General features: G+C 44.6%; 1 protein-coding gene across 7 annotated transcripts in view; it reads left to right on the top strand.

The window, feature by feature from the left end:
* Positions 1–16678, top strand: part of PRKCZ (protein kinase C zeta) — a 141426-nt gene that overhangs the window by 100080 nt on the left and 24668 nt on the right. For all 7 annotated transcript variants that reach the window (XM_029577889.1, XM_029577887.1, XM_029577888.1 and 4 more), the window contains 10 exons: positions 438–519; positions 865–914; positions 3036–3224; positions 6805–6902; positions 7706–7792; positions 7902–8037; positions 9773–9860; positions 10593–10712; positions 11143–11222; positions 12718–12807. In XM_029577889.1, coding sequence (XP_029433749.1) covers positions 438–519; positions 865–914; positions 3036–3224; positions 6805–6902; positions 7706–7792; positions 7902–8037; positions 9773–9860; positions 10593–10712; positions 11143–11222; positions 12718–12807 — 1020 coding nt within the window. The remainder of the gene's footprint in view (positions 1–437; positions 520–864; positions 915–3035; positions 3225–6804; positions 6903–7705; positions 7793–7901; positions 8038–9772; positions 9861–10592; positions 10713–11142; positions 11223–12717; positions 12808–16678) is intronic.

The raw sequence follows: 16678 nt of genomic DNA, 5'->3' as shown, positions 1-16678 counted from the left end.
CTTGGGGATATTTGAATGCCTCTATCAGCTCTCCCCTATCCTGGCTTTCCTCCAGAGAGGCAATATCCCCTTTTATTTGGGAATTGGGCGTTGGGAGTTAGACTTTTGTTTTATCACTTGCAACGTGAATGCATGTCTGAAAACACTAACCAGCACGACTTCTCTCTGTCTTGAAATATGCAGAATTGTGTCGGATTTTAAAAATCCTTACTGTATTGTGCCAGAGGTATTTAAAGTGGCATTAATAAGCAAGCAGACGAATACAGAGCATATTGGGTAGAGCTGAGAAGTGTCTCGATCGGGGTCCCCAGTGGTACCAGAAGTCTTGCATGCGCCCAGGGTTTAGAGAAATGTTCACGTCTTTACTTCAGATGCCTCTGATGTGTTCTTTGATAGAGGTGATGTGTTATGTACATGGAATTGCTGTGTTTTCTCAGGATTCGGTCATGCCTTCCCAGGAGCCTCAAGTAGATGATAAAAATGATGAAGTTGACCTTCCCTCTGAAGAAACTGATGGAAGTAAATATATGTTTTCATACGTATGGGCTTGAAAGTTGTAGCTCTTTGAACTTGAACGTTGCCGTATCTCTAGGAAGCTTGTTTAATCCGTAGCTCAGCCTTCTGCTTTGAGTACCTCTTACATGAAAGGAACTCAATGGTAGAGCCAACTTTATATGGATTGCAGCTCCGGTTAGGACCTGAGCCCTCATCTTCCCCATTGTTGATTTGCCCAAAGAGTTTGGGGTTCAGGTCCACGTCCAAGCGCAGAGGCAGAACCCCCAGATTGGAGAGAGGGGAGGAACCCTAGGGCTGGCAGATACTTGTATGAGAAAACGTCACGCGCTCTGTCTTCCTTCCCTCTAGTTTCTTACATTTCTTCCAACCGAAAGCACGATAACAAAGAAGATTCGGAGGTGAGTTTGATGTGTGTGTTCGTTGTGCATGCAGGGCTTTTTAGCCTCCTTTCAGAAGGAGGAAAAGCAAGCTTAGGAGGTCACCGGGTGTGCGTCACTAATAACTTCTGTGCTTAGTGTCTGATTCACACCAACATTTCTGCACATCTCAGGTGCTGCAGGGGAATCCAGGCAGGGGCTCGTGTTACTGTTTTGATCCATTTGTACAAGTGGACGTGTCTGGAAAGTAGGCTCAGCTAGTTATGCACTGAATGTCTTGTTAACATTTTTCACGCACTCCAGAAATAATGGATGGATTCCTTGATGACTGAACTATATTACGGGCCGATACAGTAAAGTCCGCGGGAGAGCGGACGAACGCCTGCTCTCCTGGCGCGCGCACCGGCCCTTTGCCGGTGCGCACGATTCTGTATTTAAATTAGGTGACACCGGGAAAAAGAGGCGCTAGGGACACTAGTGCGTCCCTTGCGCCTCCTTTTTGACAGGAGCGGCGGCTGTCAGCGGGTTTGACAGCCAACGCTCAATTTTGCCGGCGTCTGTTCTCGAGCCCGCTGACAGCCACGGGCTCGGAAACTGGACGCCGGCAAAATTGAGCGTCCGTTTTCTGGCCCGACAGCCGCAGGCTGAATTCAAATTTTTTTTTTTTTTTTACTCTTCGGGACCTCCGACTTAATATCGCCATGATATTAAGTCGGAGGGTGCACAGAAAAGCAGTTTTTACTGCTTTTCTGTGCACTTTCCCGGCGCCAGAAGAAATTAGTGCCTACCTTTGAGTCGGCGCTAATTTCTGAAAGTAACATGTGCGGCTTGGCTGCACATTTTACTTTCTGTATCCCGCGCGCATACCTAATAGGGCCATCGACATGCATTTGCATGTTGAGGGCGCTATTAGGGGCCACGGGTTGGACGCGCGTTTTCCTCCCCTTACTGAATAAGGGGTAAGGGAAAACGCGTGTCCAAGAGCAGGCTATCGGCCTGTCTGTCTCCCCTCACTCTTTCATTTAGTTAGAGAAATTTTGTTGTATTTGGTTTTGCTTCTGATATTAGCTACATTAATGCATTGCTGCAGATGCTTTTTTTCCCTAAATATCTGGATGCGATCGACTGTCGATTACATAAACAGTTGCCGTAGAGCTGCTGCATTTGGGGGTGCATAGTAAGTTGTATTCCAGCAGTGTGCACTACTCGCCAGGGCAGGAAAAGTGCTCCCCCAGTGGTTCTGTAATGATGTAGAGAGGTTTGCCACATTACGTGGTCACCAGACAAGCTCTGGTGGTCAGGATGTGTGCATGCTGAGAGAGCCCGATCTCATGCTCAAAGCCCTGGGCTCTAACAACGCACAGGCAGACTTTACCCCGTGTTTTCAGAACAATGCACGCACGCATTGTCGTTCAAAATTCTTGGGTAATTGCTGGAGTATGTGCACTAAGCAGGGCGTCACTTGGGCAGGGTAAGTTTATATACATAAAATCATAAAGCCACAATTCTGCACCCCTTTCTCCCCCCCGGGGACACGCTGCCTGAGTGCACAGAGACGTGCACCTGAAACAGAGCAATGCACACTGGGCCCAGGCCATTTACACGCACACAGCTGGGTTTATGCACATAAATGGCTTTGTAAATTACCCCTCAATTATAAAAACCCAACTGAACTTATGGCCAGCTCGATGGCTCCTCTTACTGGCGTAGGACGTAGCCAAACCATGTGTAAAGATCATCCAAGAAGAGCAAGAGGTTTAACCCTCCTGCTTTGGCAGCAGTTGTCGCATCGTTCGCGCTCTCGATGTGGACGGTGACGCCTGGGGTTAAGCCCTCTTATTGTACAGGTTCTCTGAGAGGCCCAGAACGATACTGCAGTCTCCGATCTGCTTTCCTTTCTGCACTGTTTGAATGCCGCACACAGGAAGGCCTTGTTGACCGCCCCTGCATTTCTTCTAGAAAGAGCTTATAGTGCGCTGTTTTTTTTATCGTGCAAGTTGTTTTCTCACTGGTTTCTCCCCCTCACTCAGAATGCAGAACTCATATTGAAAGGATTGTCAGCGGAAATTATTAATGTTTAACTTCATCGTTTTCATTTTAGCAAATGGGTCTTCATTTGCGTCTCTCTCCACACGCTTGCAGGATATCAAGCCGGTCATCGATGGCATAGATGGAATTAAAATCTCTCAGGGCCTTGGACTGCAGGACTTTGACCTAATCCGAGTAATTGGGCGCGGAAGCTATGCCAAAGTTCTTTTAGTACGATTGAAAAAGAATAATGAGGTCTATGCCATGAAAGTAGTCAAAAAGGAACTGGTCCACGATGACGAGGTAAGAGAATCGGGACTCAAGTTTTTCTAAATCTAAGTTTAGTTTGGTTTTAGTGGGATCAAAGGCCTGACTAAAAAATGACCACCTTGTTCACGGTGCCCTTTCTCCCCTGCCATCAGAGGTGGGCTTAGATCGGGGGACATAGTTTCTCTTTTATTCCCACTCAAAATAAATGGACATAACATAACACATCCAATTATGAGTTTTTATTACTACTTTGTTACTGTAAAGTCTTGGCACATGTATAATGATAGAATTCATAATATTTCCAATATTAATATTTGTGCCTTATTGTAAACTGTTACGATGGTACCTAACTTAGTGACGGTATAGAAAAGTTTTTAAATAAATAAACGCGCACACCTTTGCATTTTCAAAACCCATGCCCGTTCGTTTTGGTTGGAGAAGAGGAGGTGCAAACCTGGGGATATTTTTTTTCCCCCTAGACAATATTCAAAGGGCAGGAGTACACATGGACCTGGCATGAAACTGCCCCCGGGAAGGTTACAGCTTAGTCTTGGAATCCAAGAGTCTCACTCTGGTCGGATCTCGTGGGCCAAGCCCCTCCTTTCATGTCAATGTTAGTTTAGAAATTATAACTTGGGCTGACCTGCAGCACTGAAAGAACCTTTCTTGCCCGAGTACAGAGCAAGCCCTCTTTAAAGCTGTCATTCCAGCACATATTTATTGCACTGCACGTGAGAAGCCTATACCCCAGGTGCCCTTCATGCTTTAATAAGAGGAAATTGTGGCCTGAAATAGCAGCATGTGCCAGGAAATGTGCTGGAGATGAGCTGGGCTTAATTTTACTGCATTTCCATTAGTCACAGGCCGTGACTAGGGGCTAGTGCACCTCTGACTTTGCTCTCTGAGGCAGCTTTTTATCCCAGGCAGTGACACAAACCCTACCCTTAAGTGTCCTGCACCGTTCATACACTGCCCCCTTCCTTCATCGGTTTTGTGTAAGTATTGCAGTACACTGGACTGCTTGAGTCCATTTAACTATAATTACTATGCTGTACTATTTCAGCAATTCTTCATGTAAAACGCTTTGCACTCCCTGGCTGGAAAGGCGCGTCCTAAATGCAGGATGATGAGTAACAATGGCCTTTATGTAGTCAAAGCTTCTGTGACTGGCAGCTGGGATAGATCCTTGCGGTGCGGACGGGAATATCTGCCATCATTTTATTTGGCTCATGCCTTTTCATTATAGATTAAGTCCCGATCTCTGTCCCCTATGCTGCTGTGTTGTTGTCTTTTTTTTTTTTTTTTTTTAATGTTACATTAATAAGCGCTGCAGGTTTTCTGCCAAGTCCCCCTGTAAATCCCATTCTGTCGGTACCATGCATTTGGGGATTTCCTTATGCTGCATTGCTTTCTCCGGTCCTCTGGTGGGGAGGGAGAAAATGGCTAAGCTGAGGTAATATCCAAGCATTGATGGTTTATCGTACGAATGGGCTGCGTGATTTGAAGATTCATGCTTAGAGGGGCTGCAAAACTTTATTATTATCTTCTGAGGTTTGCTCGTATGTCGGGGTGTTGTGCGGCTGTCGTGTGTATGATCACAATGTCTCTGATGCATATGCCACGTGTGAACATTTGCATGTACGCTGCCAGGGCAGCCGTGTTGCCTGGTTAATCCGATAATTTACTGTCACGCCTTAACGGGGTCAGTTTTTAAACTTTTCATACTGTTTGCAGTTTCTTTTTGAAAGTTTGGGACTGCTGGCGCTGTCCCTCGGTGCTAGAGCAGGTACTTTCCAAATGAAATCCCCCACGTTGCTGGCCGGCCCCCACCCCTTTGAAGCGTGGGCAACATCCAGCGGCCGGTTTTATCCAGCTAATGACTTGGTTATCTGGGTAAAATCGTTTAAAATTCCAGCTCTCCTGACCTGCTAAATCTTATCTGAGTAAATTTTTTTTTTTTTTTTGCTGGGTGAAGGGGACATGACGTGGAGGGGAGAGGTAGGTGTTTCAGGGCATAACCCAAAAGGTAGCGCTGTCCAGCTAAACTCACCCGTCTAACTCTGGTCACCGCAAAGCCCGTCCCAGCTTCATGCAGGTTACGTTCTGCAAGAGACTTTCCAAGCAACTTTCCACTCAACTCCACTCCCACTGACCTTTCACCTTGAAGCATTTTGTTTCTATAATGTCTGAGTTAAAGGTGAATCGGGATATTTGGGGCACTGAATTGTCCTCATTCAGAGCATGTCGTAACCTACAAAGACTTTCTACAGCTGCTGCATGGAACACCGGCTGTTACATAGATAGATCAAATAAAATTTCCATTTTTTTTTTTAATTTTAGGATTCCCAGATCAAACTCTGACATTCCACCTCTAGTGCACTCTCCAAATAAGACTGAAAGCCCACCAGATATGTTGGTATGTCACCACTGGGTGTCAGTGTTTTATTAACAGCCGTTCATTTGCGAAAGGTTTAGCTACCTTTCAGTGCTCTCCTTCTGTTGGCTGTTGGTAATTCAGAGATCAATTCGTCTCTGTCTCAGCCTTGCTTCTCTTTCAGGAACACAATGTTCTAGAAAGCATCTGTTACGCTTTCATCAAATGCAATTAAATAAAAAGCGAACCGTATATACCATGAGGCTAGAAATCGTTCAGGAGTAAACAATCTCCCTACTTTCTTCTCCGGTATTTCTCGGTCATTGCATCGTCAGCTATGTAGGAATGCAAACCTGCTCCATGTTGCAGGGAAGCGCAGTGGAGAACACCAGCGCCCCCGTGTCTATGTTTACTACTCAATCATATCAAAGTCTGTCGTAATCTTGGAACTGGGCATCTTTTTGGAGTATGACCTTTCTAAGATATTAAAAGGATACTCTGGGTGTAGCCAAGTGGGCAAGAGGTTAGTGTGAGCTGCACTGCCAAAAAAACATGGGTCTGATTTCGGGCAGGCTTGAGCTGGATGGAAGTACGCTGCCGGCTTCAACCTCGGCTGTACAGAACGAGAGATCCTTATGAGGAGCAAGGTACCAGAAACCCAAAGGTGCATGCATTCGGGCTGGGCTTTTACGAATTCCTTCACAAGAAGAAAGTAAAGGATTGTGCAGCCACAGTCATGTCCTAGCTTGCTTGGAAGGACATAGCACGTGGCGGCCTGCGATATCTGATGGTTCTGCCATTTTTTTCCTTCCCTTTCGTTCGTTACCTTCCTTGCAGTGTATGTGCAGACTTAAATTCATCTTACTGCGCCCATGAGTGCAACTCTGCACAAAACCTGTGGCCAGAACAGCTGCCACACGGCGATAAGTGGACCATATATCCCCATGCTGTAATGCCAATAGCACCCTTATGCTACCTTTAATTTAGAAAACAATTCAGAAAAACATGACTTACTCCCTTTATATCTCTGATAAAGAGCACCCTGGAGAGTATAAATGAACATATTGAAACACATTTAATCGCGCTTAGCTCTGCTTTATAAAGCAATGCACTAGGAAAAGCGTCTTTAGAGAACTTTATTTTAAAGGCACGCAATGACGTTTTCTCTTTCCTGGAATTGACAGACGTATATAAAGTGGAGGGTTTAATTCTCTGCGTGACTTATTCTTACCGTTTCAGGACATTGACTGGGTGCAGACTGAGAAACACGTGTTTGAACAGGCCTCCAGTAACCCATTCCTAGTTGGCTTACACTCCTGCTTCCAAACGGCGAGCCGGTAAGAACGAAACCTGACTTGAGTTCATAACAGTGGCTGTCCTGGTCGTGTGTTTCTGTGTGACCCGGGCGTGTTGTGCTGAAGTGCATTGGAAACCCAGAGAGACGTTGCTGGTGCAGCCCCTGGCACGGCTGGTAAATATGTGGCTGCAACACAACTGCGCATTGATCGCTCGTGGGATGCTATGTTTCCCCCACCAGAACTGTATAACTGTAGATATTCAAAGATACCACAACGCTCTCTCCTGTATGTGTATATATATATTTTTATTTAACTCTTGGTAGCCTGCCGCATGCCTGGCACTGGATGCAACAATGCGGTTTAACATAATAAAAGACTTTCTATTGTGCCAAAGTCGTCCTTCCAGCTCCCACAAGCAGCCCCATGTGCCTTCCTGAAGGGAGGAGAGTTGCCTAGGTAACTCAACAGAGACATATTTGCTTGTGTTTTTTGCCTTTGCGAGAGAACAGTCTGCCCTTGTTCTGACTGGAACGGTTACTGCATTTTATTTTTTTCATTCCTGTAAATCTCACTCCCTGAAATAAAAAAAAATAAAATAAAAACCCTCTGCGCCCATGCATTGCATTTAAACTGTTTGCTGTAAATTGGATTTTCCTTATTACAGTGCATCAACCACCGCAACCTCGGAAATGTCTTCTCTTTGGTTTTGATTCTCAGTAAGAAGAGTTGATTGGTGCTGTTAACGTTGAAACTGAAACACACACACACACACACACATATATTTAAATTTAATTTTTGGTAACTGGAAGGAGGACTCCACATACTGTATTTTATATTTTCAGATTATTTCTTGTCATAGAATATGTGAATGGAGGAGATCTCATGTTTCATATGCAACGGCAAAGAAAACTTCCAGAAGAACATGCACGGTAAAACTAAATTTGATCGGCTGCTTCTCTGCATTCGGATTATTTATGCTGTGCAAGGCCCCGCCAACTGTATTAAAATGTAGCGCTCTGTCTCTTCTTCTTCTGACAGATTTTATGCTGCTGAAATCTGTATTGCTCTCAACTTCCTACATGAGCGAGGAATAATCTACAGAGACTTAAAACTAGACAATGTTCTTCTAGATGCTGATGGCCATATCAAGCTAACGGACTACGGCATGTGCAAGGTAGGGCTCTGGCGCTGAGAATCGCTGGGGCCAGGACTCAAATCCCGCTTCTCCTGCTGACCTTTCTTGTGACCTTGGGCAAGTCACTTTGCTCTCCATTGCCTCGGGTGCTGGCTTAGGTCCCTGTCCAGAGGGCTTAGAATGTTACCTACTGTACCTGAATTAGGCAAATAATTACACCCAAAATCTAAAGAGATGTAAAAAAAAAACAAAAAAACCCCCAAACAAACAAACTAGCGGTGGTCTGTGTCCAGTTCTTGTTCTACAGGTGTCGTCGTCCTTGGCATTGGCCTCGTCAGCAGGGGGTAAACCAGGCTAGTAAGTGAATGAGTTGGGTAGGGCGTTAGCCACTCATCCTTTAGACATGGTCATACCAAGCTGAGGCTGCCCTTGCTGTACAAGGTCTGTGGAGATGCGGCGAGCCGCAGAGCGGTGTTTATAGGAATAGAGAACTAGGGTGTTTAACAGGGGTGCTGATATCTTCATCAGTTGTTTTTCTCAAAAGATTCCTCAAAATTTGGGACTTCCAAGTATGTATTCTTCATGGAAGACCCAAACAGAGGTAATTCTACGGAGAAAATCACATTTCAAAGTGTTGCCACAGGAAAGTTATGCTGACCTGTACAAATCATATGAGCTTGTTGGATGTGGCATGTTAAAAGCCAAGAAATTAAACCTATAATGTGATGCCTTTCCGATGAGATCAGATGAGTTAAGTGTTTGTTTCACCTGCACATTTTAAGCCATTTATCAAAATGCGCCAGTATGTATTACAAATGTATGCCCGCCAGAATTCATACCATTTGGCTTATCTTGAACTAAAATGACAATATGTTTTGCAAGGCTTGACCTTGCATGCCATTTTATGGTGTAGATTAGTGATTAGCAAGTGCCGCAGCTTGTGCTGGGCTTGGAGAACCAGGGATAAGAATAGAAATGTTTGTTTACTACCAGTGCAATAAACTTGCTTGTAGACTTCCTTTGGCTACAGCCTTAGTTCACAGCGGTTGCAAGGGAATGGATGTTTGTGCTGGGTAAGATACTGTTGCTTCCCTTGGTAATCGGCTAGCTTGGTCCTGCCTTGACCAGGACAGACTCTAGCGCCTCTGACACGTCACGTGTGCTGGGAGAAATCTCTCTTCCACTCCTGGTAGTTGGTTCTGTAGAATTGCCTCTTATTTTTACCTACAGTGCTTTAATTAAAAGGCACCAGCCACAAAAGTATTTTCATTTTGTGTCCATGGCAAACATCCGTATTATCTCATCGCAGCAAAAATCTCTCAAGTTGAGCAGAATGTACTCTGTATTGGGCAATCCAGCCTGCTGGATTAAAACATTTTTTGATTTTATTTTAAACAAAATGTATATTCTGCATGATCCAGTGTACTCTGACTACAAAATACACATACATGAAAAAAAATGCACACTAAGCACCATTGTACATAAACAGTCTAAAATCAGACAAACCATGACATAAAATATCTATCTGGCCCTCCACCCAATCCAGGTAACAGCACAGTGAGCGTATAAAATGTCTCTGTTAATTCAGAAATTCCCTTTGGGTGATATTGTTCTGATACTGCATGCTTTGTACATAGAATAGCCTAAACGTTTCCCATCAAAGATGCATCTCGCAGCCCTGAAAGGTTTTTACTTGTGTTCTCTCTCCGTATTTGGAAAGATACTGGAGAACGGATCCAACACCCCCTTTACCTTGTACTCTGCATCCTTTTAGGAGGGGCTCGGTCCTGGAGATACCACAAGCACGTTCTGTGGCACGCCAAATTATATTGCGCCCGAGATCCTAAGAGGAGAGGAATACGGTGAGAGCTTCCTTCTGGGCCCACTCGGCCTTAGTTTACCCAACACTGGGACTGGGTCTGGTTGAAGTGAATGTGATGATGGCTTGGGTGAGTGCACTTGGAAAGCTAAACGTTAGAGGCGTGTGCTGTAAGCAGGGCAGCAGGTTCACTGCAATGCTGAGGCAAGGCCTCCTGTCGCAGAATCATGGCCACCTGGCACCCTCCCTCGTTGCTTTCCACCCACACGCCAGTCCCCGTATCCTCACTGGCTGACCACACTGTAACGTTCATTTGCTGTGAGTTGCGCACAAATATTCTCTGTGCCCTGCAACTGGGAGCTTGGGAATAGAAATGCACGGTGCTAGGTACATTGAGGAGGACGGGAGGGTATGTGGGAAGGGAAGCAGAAAGCAAGGTGTGGGAGAGGTCGAGACGAGGGGGAGCAAAGAGATTGCAGGGAGGTGAGTGAAGAGGGAGAGATTGGTGGGAGAAGTTGGGGTAGAAATGGAGAGAGAGACCAAAGGCAGAGAGAAAAGGGGATAGAAACGGAGATGGAGAAAGAAAAGGTTAGAAAACTTTATTACATTTTAGGAGGAGTTTAAAAATTGACATTTTCAACATTTGCGCACATTAAGTGCCAGAATTGCCAGCGAGCTTCCTAACCCTGGTGCAGAATCCCGGGAGCCCTCCGCTGTGTGGAAGGAAATGCTATGAGCGCTGGGTGTGAAACTGACGTGCCTTGCTTTCTCACAGGCTTCAGTGTGGACTGGTGGGCTCTGGGCGTGCTCATGTTTGAGATGATGGCAGGAAGATCGCCGTTTGATATAATTACGGACAATCCAGACATGAACACGGAGGATTACCTCTTCCAAGGTGTGTGACTTGATTTAAATCAATAATGTGCAAGACTCGGGTTTTGAGCGGTCTCAGAAATCAGAAAGTTGAGTATTTTTATGGTCAAAAAATAGTTAGAATGCTGTCTAGGAACTTCTTCTGTGACCTTGGCCTGCTCACGTGGCGTCTTTCCCTGGTGCAAGCCAAGGCAGGATCAGAGGCCAGCCAGGTGCTGAGACAAATTGAGCTGCCTTTTTTTTTTTTTTTTCTTTCATATTTTCCAAAACAAGGTGTGTGCTACTATAGCATTGTACATCACCACCAGTGTATTTCAGCAGCGTGGCATTGCATTGCCTCACAAACGCTATCTGAATGGTTACAGAAGAGCTGCATTCAGCCTTTCTCACAGTAACTCCAGCAGCAGGAGAAATGCCACGGCGTTAAATGACGATTTTCTGTCCTTTCCCAGTTATCCTGGAGAAGCCAATACGAATTCCCAGATTCCTTTCTGTAAAGGCCTCCCACGTCCTCAAAGGATTTCTAAATAAGGTAAGTGTTGCAGGCCAGTGATTCATACTGATTCCTTGAATACGTGTAATACCAGGGGAGCCTAATAAGATTTATTATGTAAATGTGGGTTCCTGCCTATTTCATTACAGGCTTTGTGACGAGCAAGCAGTGAAAGGGACCGGGATGGATTAATAGATTTTTTTCCCCTAGATGAATAGTAGTCCTGTACAAAAATGACTCTGACTTCTATAGTTTGTCAAATTTCACTCTCTCTGCGTGTTGGCAAGCAGTAATTCAATATGACACGTAATCAGAGGACGCAGCGTAGCGCGGTGATGTCGGGGTAATACTCCCAGAGTTAATGTCAGCTGTGCTGCAGTGGGACAAACCATAGACCGGGCACTGATCGCGCTTCTTATATATAATGCGGGCTTTCTGCAGGGTCCTTTCCTGCATGATACTCTGAACTGTCTGCTTGTCTACTGAAAACTGGCAGAATAAAAAGAAATATGAACAGCGGGGACGCTTGTTACTGGGTTAGTCATGGCTGTGACCATGCTGGCTGGTAGGTTTGTTGGCTTTGTTCAGTCGTGCTCCTGTGCTCTTTAGGATGATTCATCCTGTATGTTGATGTACTGGCGTGCGAGAACATGGGCCATTAACATGCCCTCGCATTAATGGCTCATGTTAATAAAATGCAAATCAGTTTGTAGGTACATTTCTTGCATTACGTTTGCGTGTCAACACTGACATTAATGCAAAAAAAAACCATCTTAACTACACCTCCCCAGATGTACTTAAGTTTCTTGTGTTAATGAGTGCGTTAACACTGCACGTTTTAACACGCAATATTACAGCAAGTTCATATGTGATGAGCTGATTTGCATAATTATGCATCTCGTTACATATTTTGCATTGATCACCAAGGTTAAATGTTCATTAAAAAGCACCAATAACACACACAGCATGCGCCTTTGCACATTATCACTATTGTGAACATCAGCACAGTTAGTGCATCGCCCTGGTGGTTTATTGAACAAAATTGACCTTTGGCCGTCTGGACCCTGACACTTGAGTCTGTGTGTCGGAAGCCTTATGCCGCCTGTCGCTATTGGTTTTTATATGGTTAATATTCACAGTTTTTCCATTCAATTTTAGTTTCTAAGAAAGATAACCTTTTTATATTTTTGCATTTGTCTGCCAATATGATTTTACCATTCTTAATAAGGCACTGCCTTCATGGCTGACACTGAAAGTCTTTGCGGTATTTTTATTAAGCTGGTGACCTTGCGACCCTAAAGTGCAGCGCTTTACCACATCCAGATCAGAGCTCTGTGGTTTCCTAATTAAAACCACTTTATCTTCTCAGCAAAAAACCGACCTGTGATGCTAAAGCTGAATGCTCCATTCTCGCATCGCTTTTAGAGAGGGGGCTGACGTTTGCCTGAGATTTAAAACTGAGCTGGGACAGGTTTTACCTTGCCAAAGTGATTCAGAGAGCTGCTCCCAAAGAATTCTCTCTTTGCATTCACAGGATCCGAAAGAGAGGCTCGGCTGCCAGCTGCAAACAGGGTTTTCGGATATCAAGTCTCATACGTTTTTCCGCAGCATAGACTGGGATCTGGTAAAAGAAACATTTATTCACCTTTCTGGGGGGGGGAGAAGGGGAGCACAATCCAATTATTTTTCTGTTTTAATTAGAATGTATATAGGAATGAAGCAATATGTTCTCATTCATGTGTGTCGTTAAGATAAGGGTAAAGTAATCAAACAGTTCCTATGAAACATTAGCATGGTTTTATGAGCCTTAGTTGTCAAATTTATTGAAAGCTATTTCACTGAATACCTTCATAAACTCTTAATTGTAGGAACATTGTGATACAAGAATACTATTAGTTTGCGTGTTTTGCAAAACAGTTTCTTGAGCTGGTCTTATTTAAAAGTGACAGTCCAGTAGTTTAATGTGACTTTTTTTTTCTAAGTAGTTTACTGCAAAGTTGAAATGGCTTTCAGTGCTCCGGTGGCCTGACTGGCACATGCAGTAGCTAAAAGCTATGGGCCTCGCCTTCATTTGCACTTATACTCACATGATATGTGCCCTTGTATGCTGGTTGTGGCTCTGAATGGGGAAACGGCAGGCAGGAGTGAGTGTGGCACAGGGGACTGTACAAACTCTGAGCTAATAGGCCTGGATCAAAGACATCTGCTATCTCCAAAGCTCATGTTTCCTCTGAATGAGTATATAATACAGATCATATGCTGTAATGCAGAAATATTTAACTTTGTCAGAATGGTTAGCTTTATGCTCCTAACCCCCAGGATGGTGCAGTACAGACTTCAAACATACAAGTACTCTCTGTGTTCAAAGCAGTGTGTTGACACTCTGGCAGCTGTTACATATAGCCAAGATTCAGTTAATTCAAGCGAGGACTTCTCTTTCAGTGTAGCTGCTTCACTTGGTTAGCTGGATCATGAGGACCGTGAGGAGCACACTCTTCTGGCTCTGCCGTGCTCCCCAGTGCTGCGCCCTGGTGTTGCATCATCCATCACTGAAGGATGAACTTCCAAAGGGGAAGAGATCTGTGCCCTGGCGTGAAGGCTGGGAAATGGGGCTCAGGCTTTAGCCTAGTGTTACTGAAGACAAGACCTACGTACTGCCCTGAGGACTCCACTTAACACCCCAAAACAGTAAAAAAAAATACCCTGGTTAGCAGAAGCTAATGTGAATATATGTCCCTTTGAGACCTGGGCTGAGGGACAAAGATTGTGTCACTTTCTCAGTTGTTTCCTATTCACCTCTGGGCCTGGGAGAGTAAAGGGGGTAAAACCAGAAAGGTTGTAACAAACCATCATTGTTTTGGGTGGAGCATGATTTCCAGAAAAGAAAATGAATTTATACATAAAACATTTTCCAGAGGATTCAGGAACAAAGCTGAAATTTATCTGTACATAGATGCCAGAGCAAGCACGGCACATTGTATTGTAACAGTGAAATAGCAAGAGAGACTTTCTGCTAAATCAGATGCCACTTGATTCTTGTTTTCATTTTGCTTAACCTGAGCTGTAAGGTCAGTAACTTGAAATTCCTTTACACAGCAGCAGCAGGTTTGATGGATGTTCAGGATTTCCCCCCGTTTCATCCCATTTGTAACCTTGATTTTCTTTATTAAGGCATGCATCATTTCACAATTGCATTTCCTGCTGTGACCAAAGAACCATAATTACAGATTTTCATTATTTGGCGTGGGTTAGAGGACAGCCATAAGCTGCAACATTGAGTAACTCTGAGCAGCTGGTTCTATAAGAAAAATGGTGAATCTGCTTTATCGCTGCATCCCAGTGAGCTCTGCAGGAAAATTGGAAACAGTGGCTATTAGTGAATTTAACAGCTTAATAGAATGAGAAAAGGAATAAATGGATCACATTTCTCACACACAGGGTGCTGATTTTGCATAGGGTTCTTCCTGTTTTGCACGTGACAGGGTAAGCTTAAACATTTTGGGCAAAAGAGAGAGAGAAGCTGCAAAGCAGTTTGCTTGCACAATTTTGAAATAGCAAACATTTTTGCCTAAGAATTTCAATTTTTGCAACATCAAGAAAGGAAAAAGGGCACAGGAGAAATTTTGCCTTCCAAAAAAAAAATGCAGCCAAGGCCAGAGAGATGGCTCAGTGGCAGTGCTGTGCACAGACTGTTGCATCCCCGAATCGGGTCAGCAGTGCTCACAACCCCTGAGAGGAGCGAGTCGGAGCCATTATTAAGGGAGACACCTGGTGGCTGGATTTAGAGCCTCTGATGATGTGTTCCAGAAGGAGTTTGGGGGCATGAATCCCCATCAGGACCGGTGCTAGGAACAGAATGCGGCTGGGCCTGGTAAAACCAGCGAAAAACCTTTGGTTGTGAACGAAGGCTCCTGGCACCAGAATCTCTTATATTGAGCGAGGAGAAAAAGCAGCTGAACTTCTGCAAAAGTCCTGTCCTGTTTATTTTTTGTACCCCAGCAGAACCTGAGTGCCAGGTACGTGTGACCTGGAAACCAGGTTTGGTCTGTCCCTAGGACTCCTTCCATGGCACAGTAAGCAGGCAGCATGCTTTTCTGATTACTCACCAGCAGACTGGCCTTGAAGAATTTGTTCTATTCTTCTGTAGGAAAGCAAAAGCACTTGCACAATACCTACTGTTCACTTTACGGCTTTTAATACATTTTTTTTTTTTTTTTAGTTACTTACCTGTCAGAAATGTTCCCGCCCTGAATGCAGGTGAAAGTACACGAGGGGGATTAATAACACGCAGCCTTCCTGTCTTCAGGATCAGAAGCAGGGTTAGATCAGAAAGAGGTATCAATGTGTAGAGTTCTGGGATAAATTATGTACAGAAAATCACGGTGCAATCTCTGTAGGCACTCTCTATCCCTGGGGAAGTATGTGCTAAAGAAAAATCGGAAAGAAATTGTGCTATTGTATTTAATTTAAAAATGAAAATTAAGCGTTCCGTCCAATAAAACGCGCTCTGTACATAGTCAAGGAAGAGCTTAAAGAACGATGCTTTGCTCTCCGTCAGCGATATGGGATCATCCAGTGTTTGTGGGATTTGACTGAAAATAAGCCCAAATAACTGCTAAACTTCAGCTGTGAAAGCATTCAGGGTCTCTTCATGAGTAGGACGGATCTTAAGTGGAAAAGTACAGGATACCTTTTTTTTCTCATTGCCTGAAATGATTCTTGGCGATCAAAAGTACCTGAATTTCATTTGGAAATGAGCATCCAAGAAACCAACAATAAACCTTCAAGGTCTGTTCTCCTGGAAAAAATGGAGAACCAAGATGGCACTTGGGACGATTTGTCCATCCAGGTTTCTTTTGAAAAACGTTGCTGCTTCAGGATTATACGGGGACGAGCAAAGGGAGACTGCTGACTGCTGCTTCAGCAGATATTCTCCTCACTTTGTGGGACAGCTTCCTGCTACAGAGCTGGGTGGGGTAGCATCTTCCATGCCAGCTGCAAGGGGTGAATCGCCACACACATCTTTGTTTCTCCTGCTGGCAAAGATGCTTCATTCAACAGCTAATGAGATGTCAGTAGGGTTCCTGATCCTTGCTGATGCCCCCTCGTGGAATCGCTCACTACTTTTTCGGGTGTTGAACTCCTTCTGGACAGGAGACCCTGTTCCTGATTTTCCAAATGCTTGAATCCCTCCTGTACGCTCTTCTTCTGCCCTCCTGGATCACTGGATGTAGAGCAGCTCCCTCCGGTTCCCTCTCTCCAGGCAGGCACCTGATTCATACCGCTCAGTGGCTCCTCTGGAGGTCCCTGGTTGTGTTCCTTAGTTTTATCGAAATGAAGTCTTGTTTGTGGTTTGTGTTTGTGGTTTGTGGTTTGTGTTTGCCCAGTGCCCTCGACGGCGGGGCAGTTTTATAAATGTGAATGGTAGGTAAGAGAAACTTGGATCAATGTCGCCTTCCCCCACAGGAAGAGGGCCAGGGTGTCAGGAGCAGAAA

This window comes from Rhinatrema bivittatum, chromosome 15, assembly GCF_901001135.1.
Source record: "Rhinatrema bivittatum chromosome 15, aRhiBiv1.1, whole genome shotgun sequence".
NCBI lineage: Eukaryota > Metazoa > Chordata > Amphibia > Gymnophiona > Rhinatrematidae > Rhinatrema > Rhinatrema bivittatum.
Note: the sequence above shows the minus strand (reverse complement) of the source record. Positions and strands in the feature narration are given on the sequence as shown.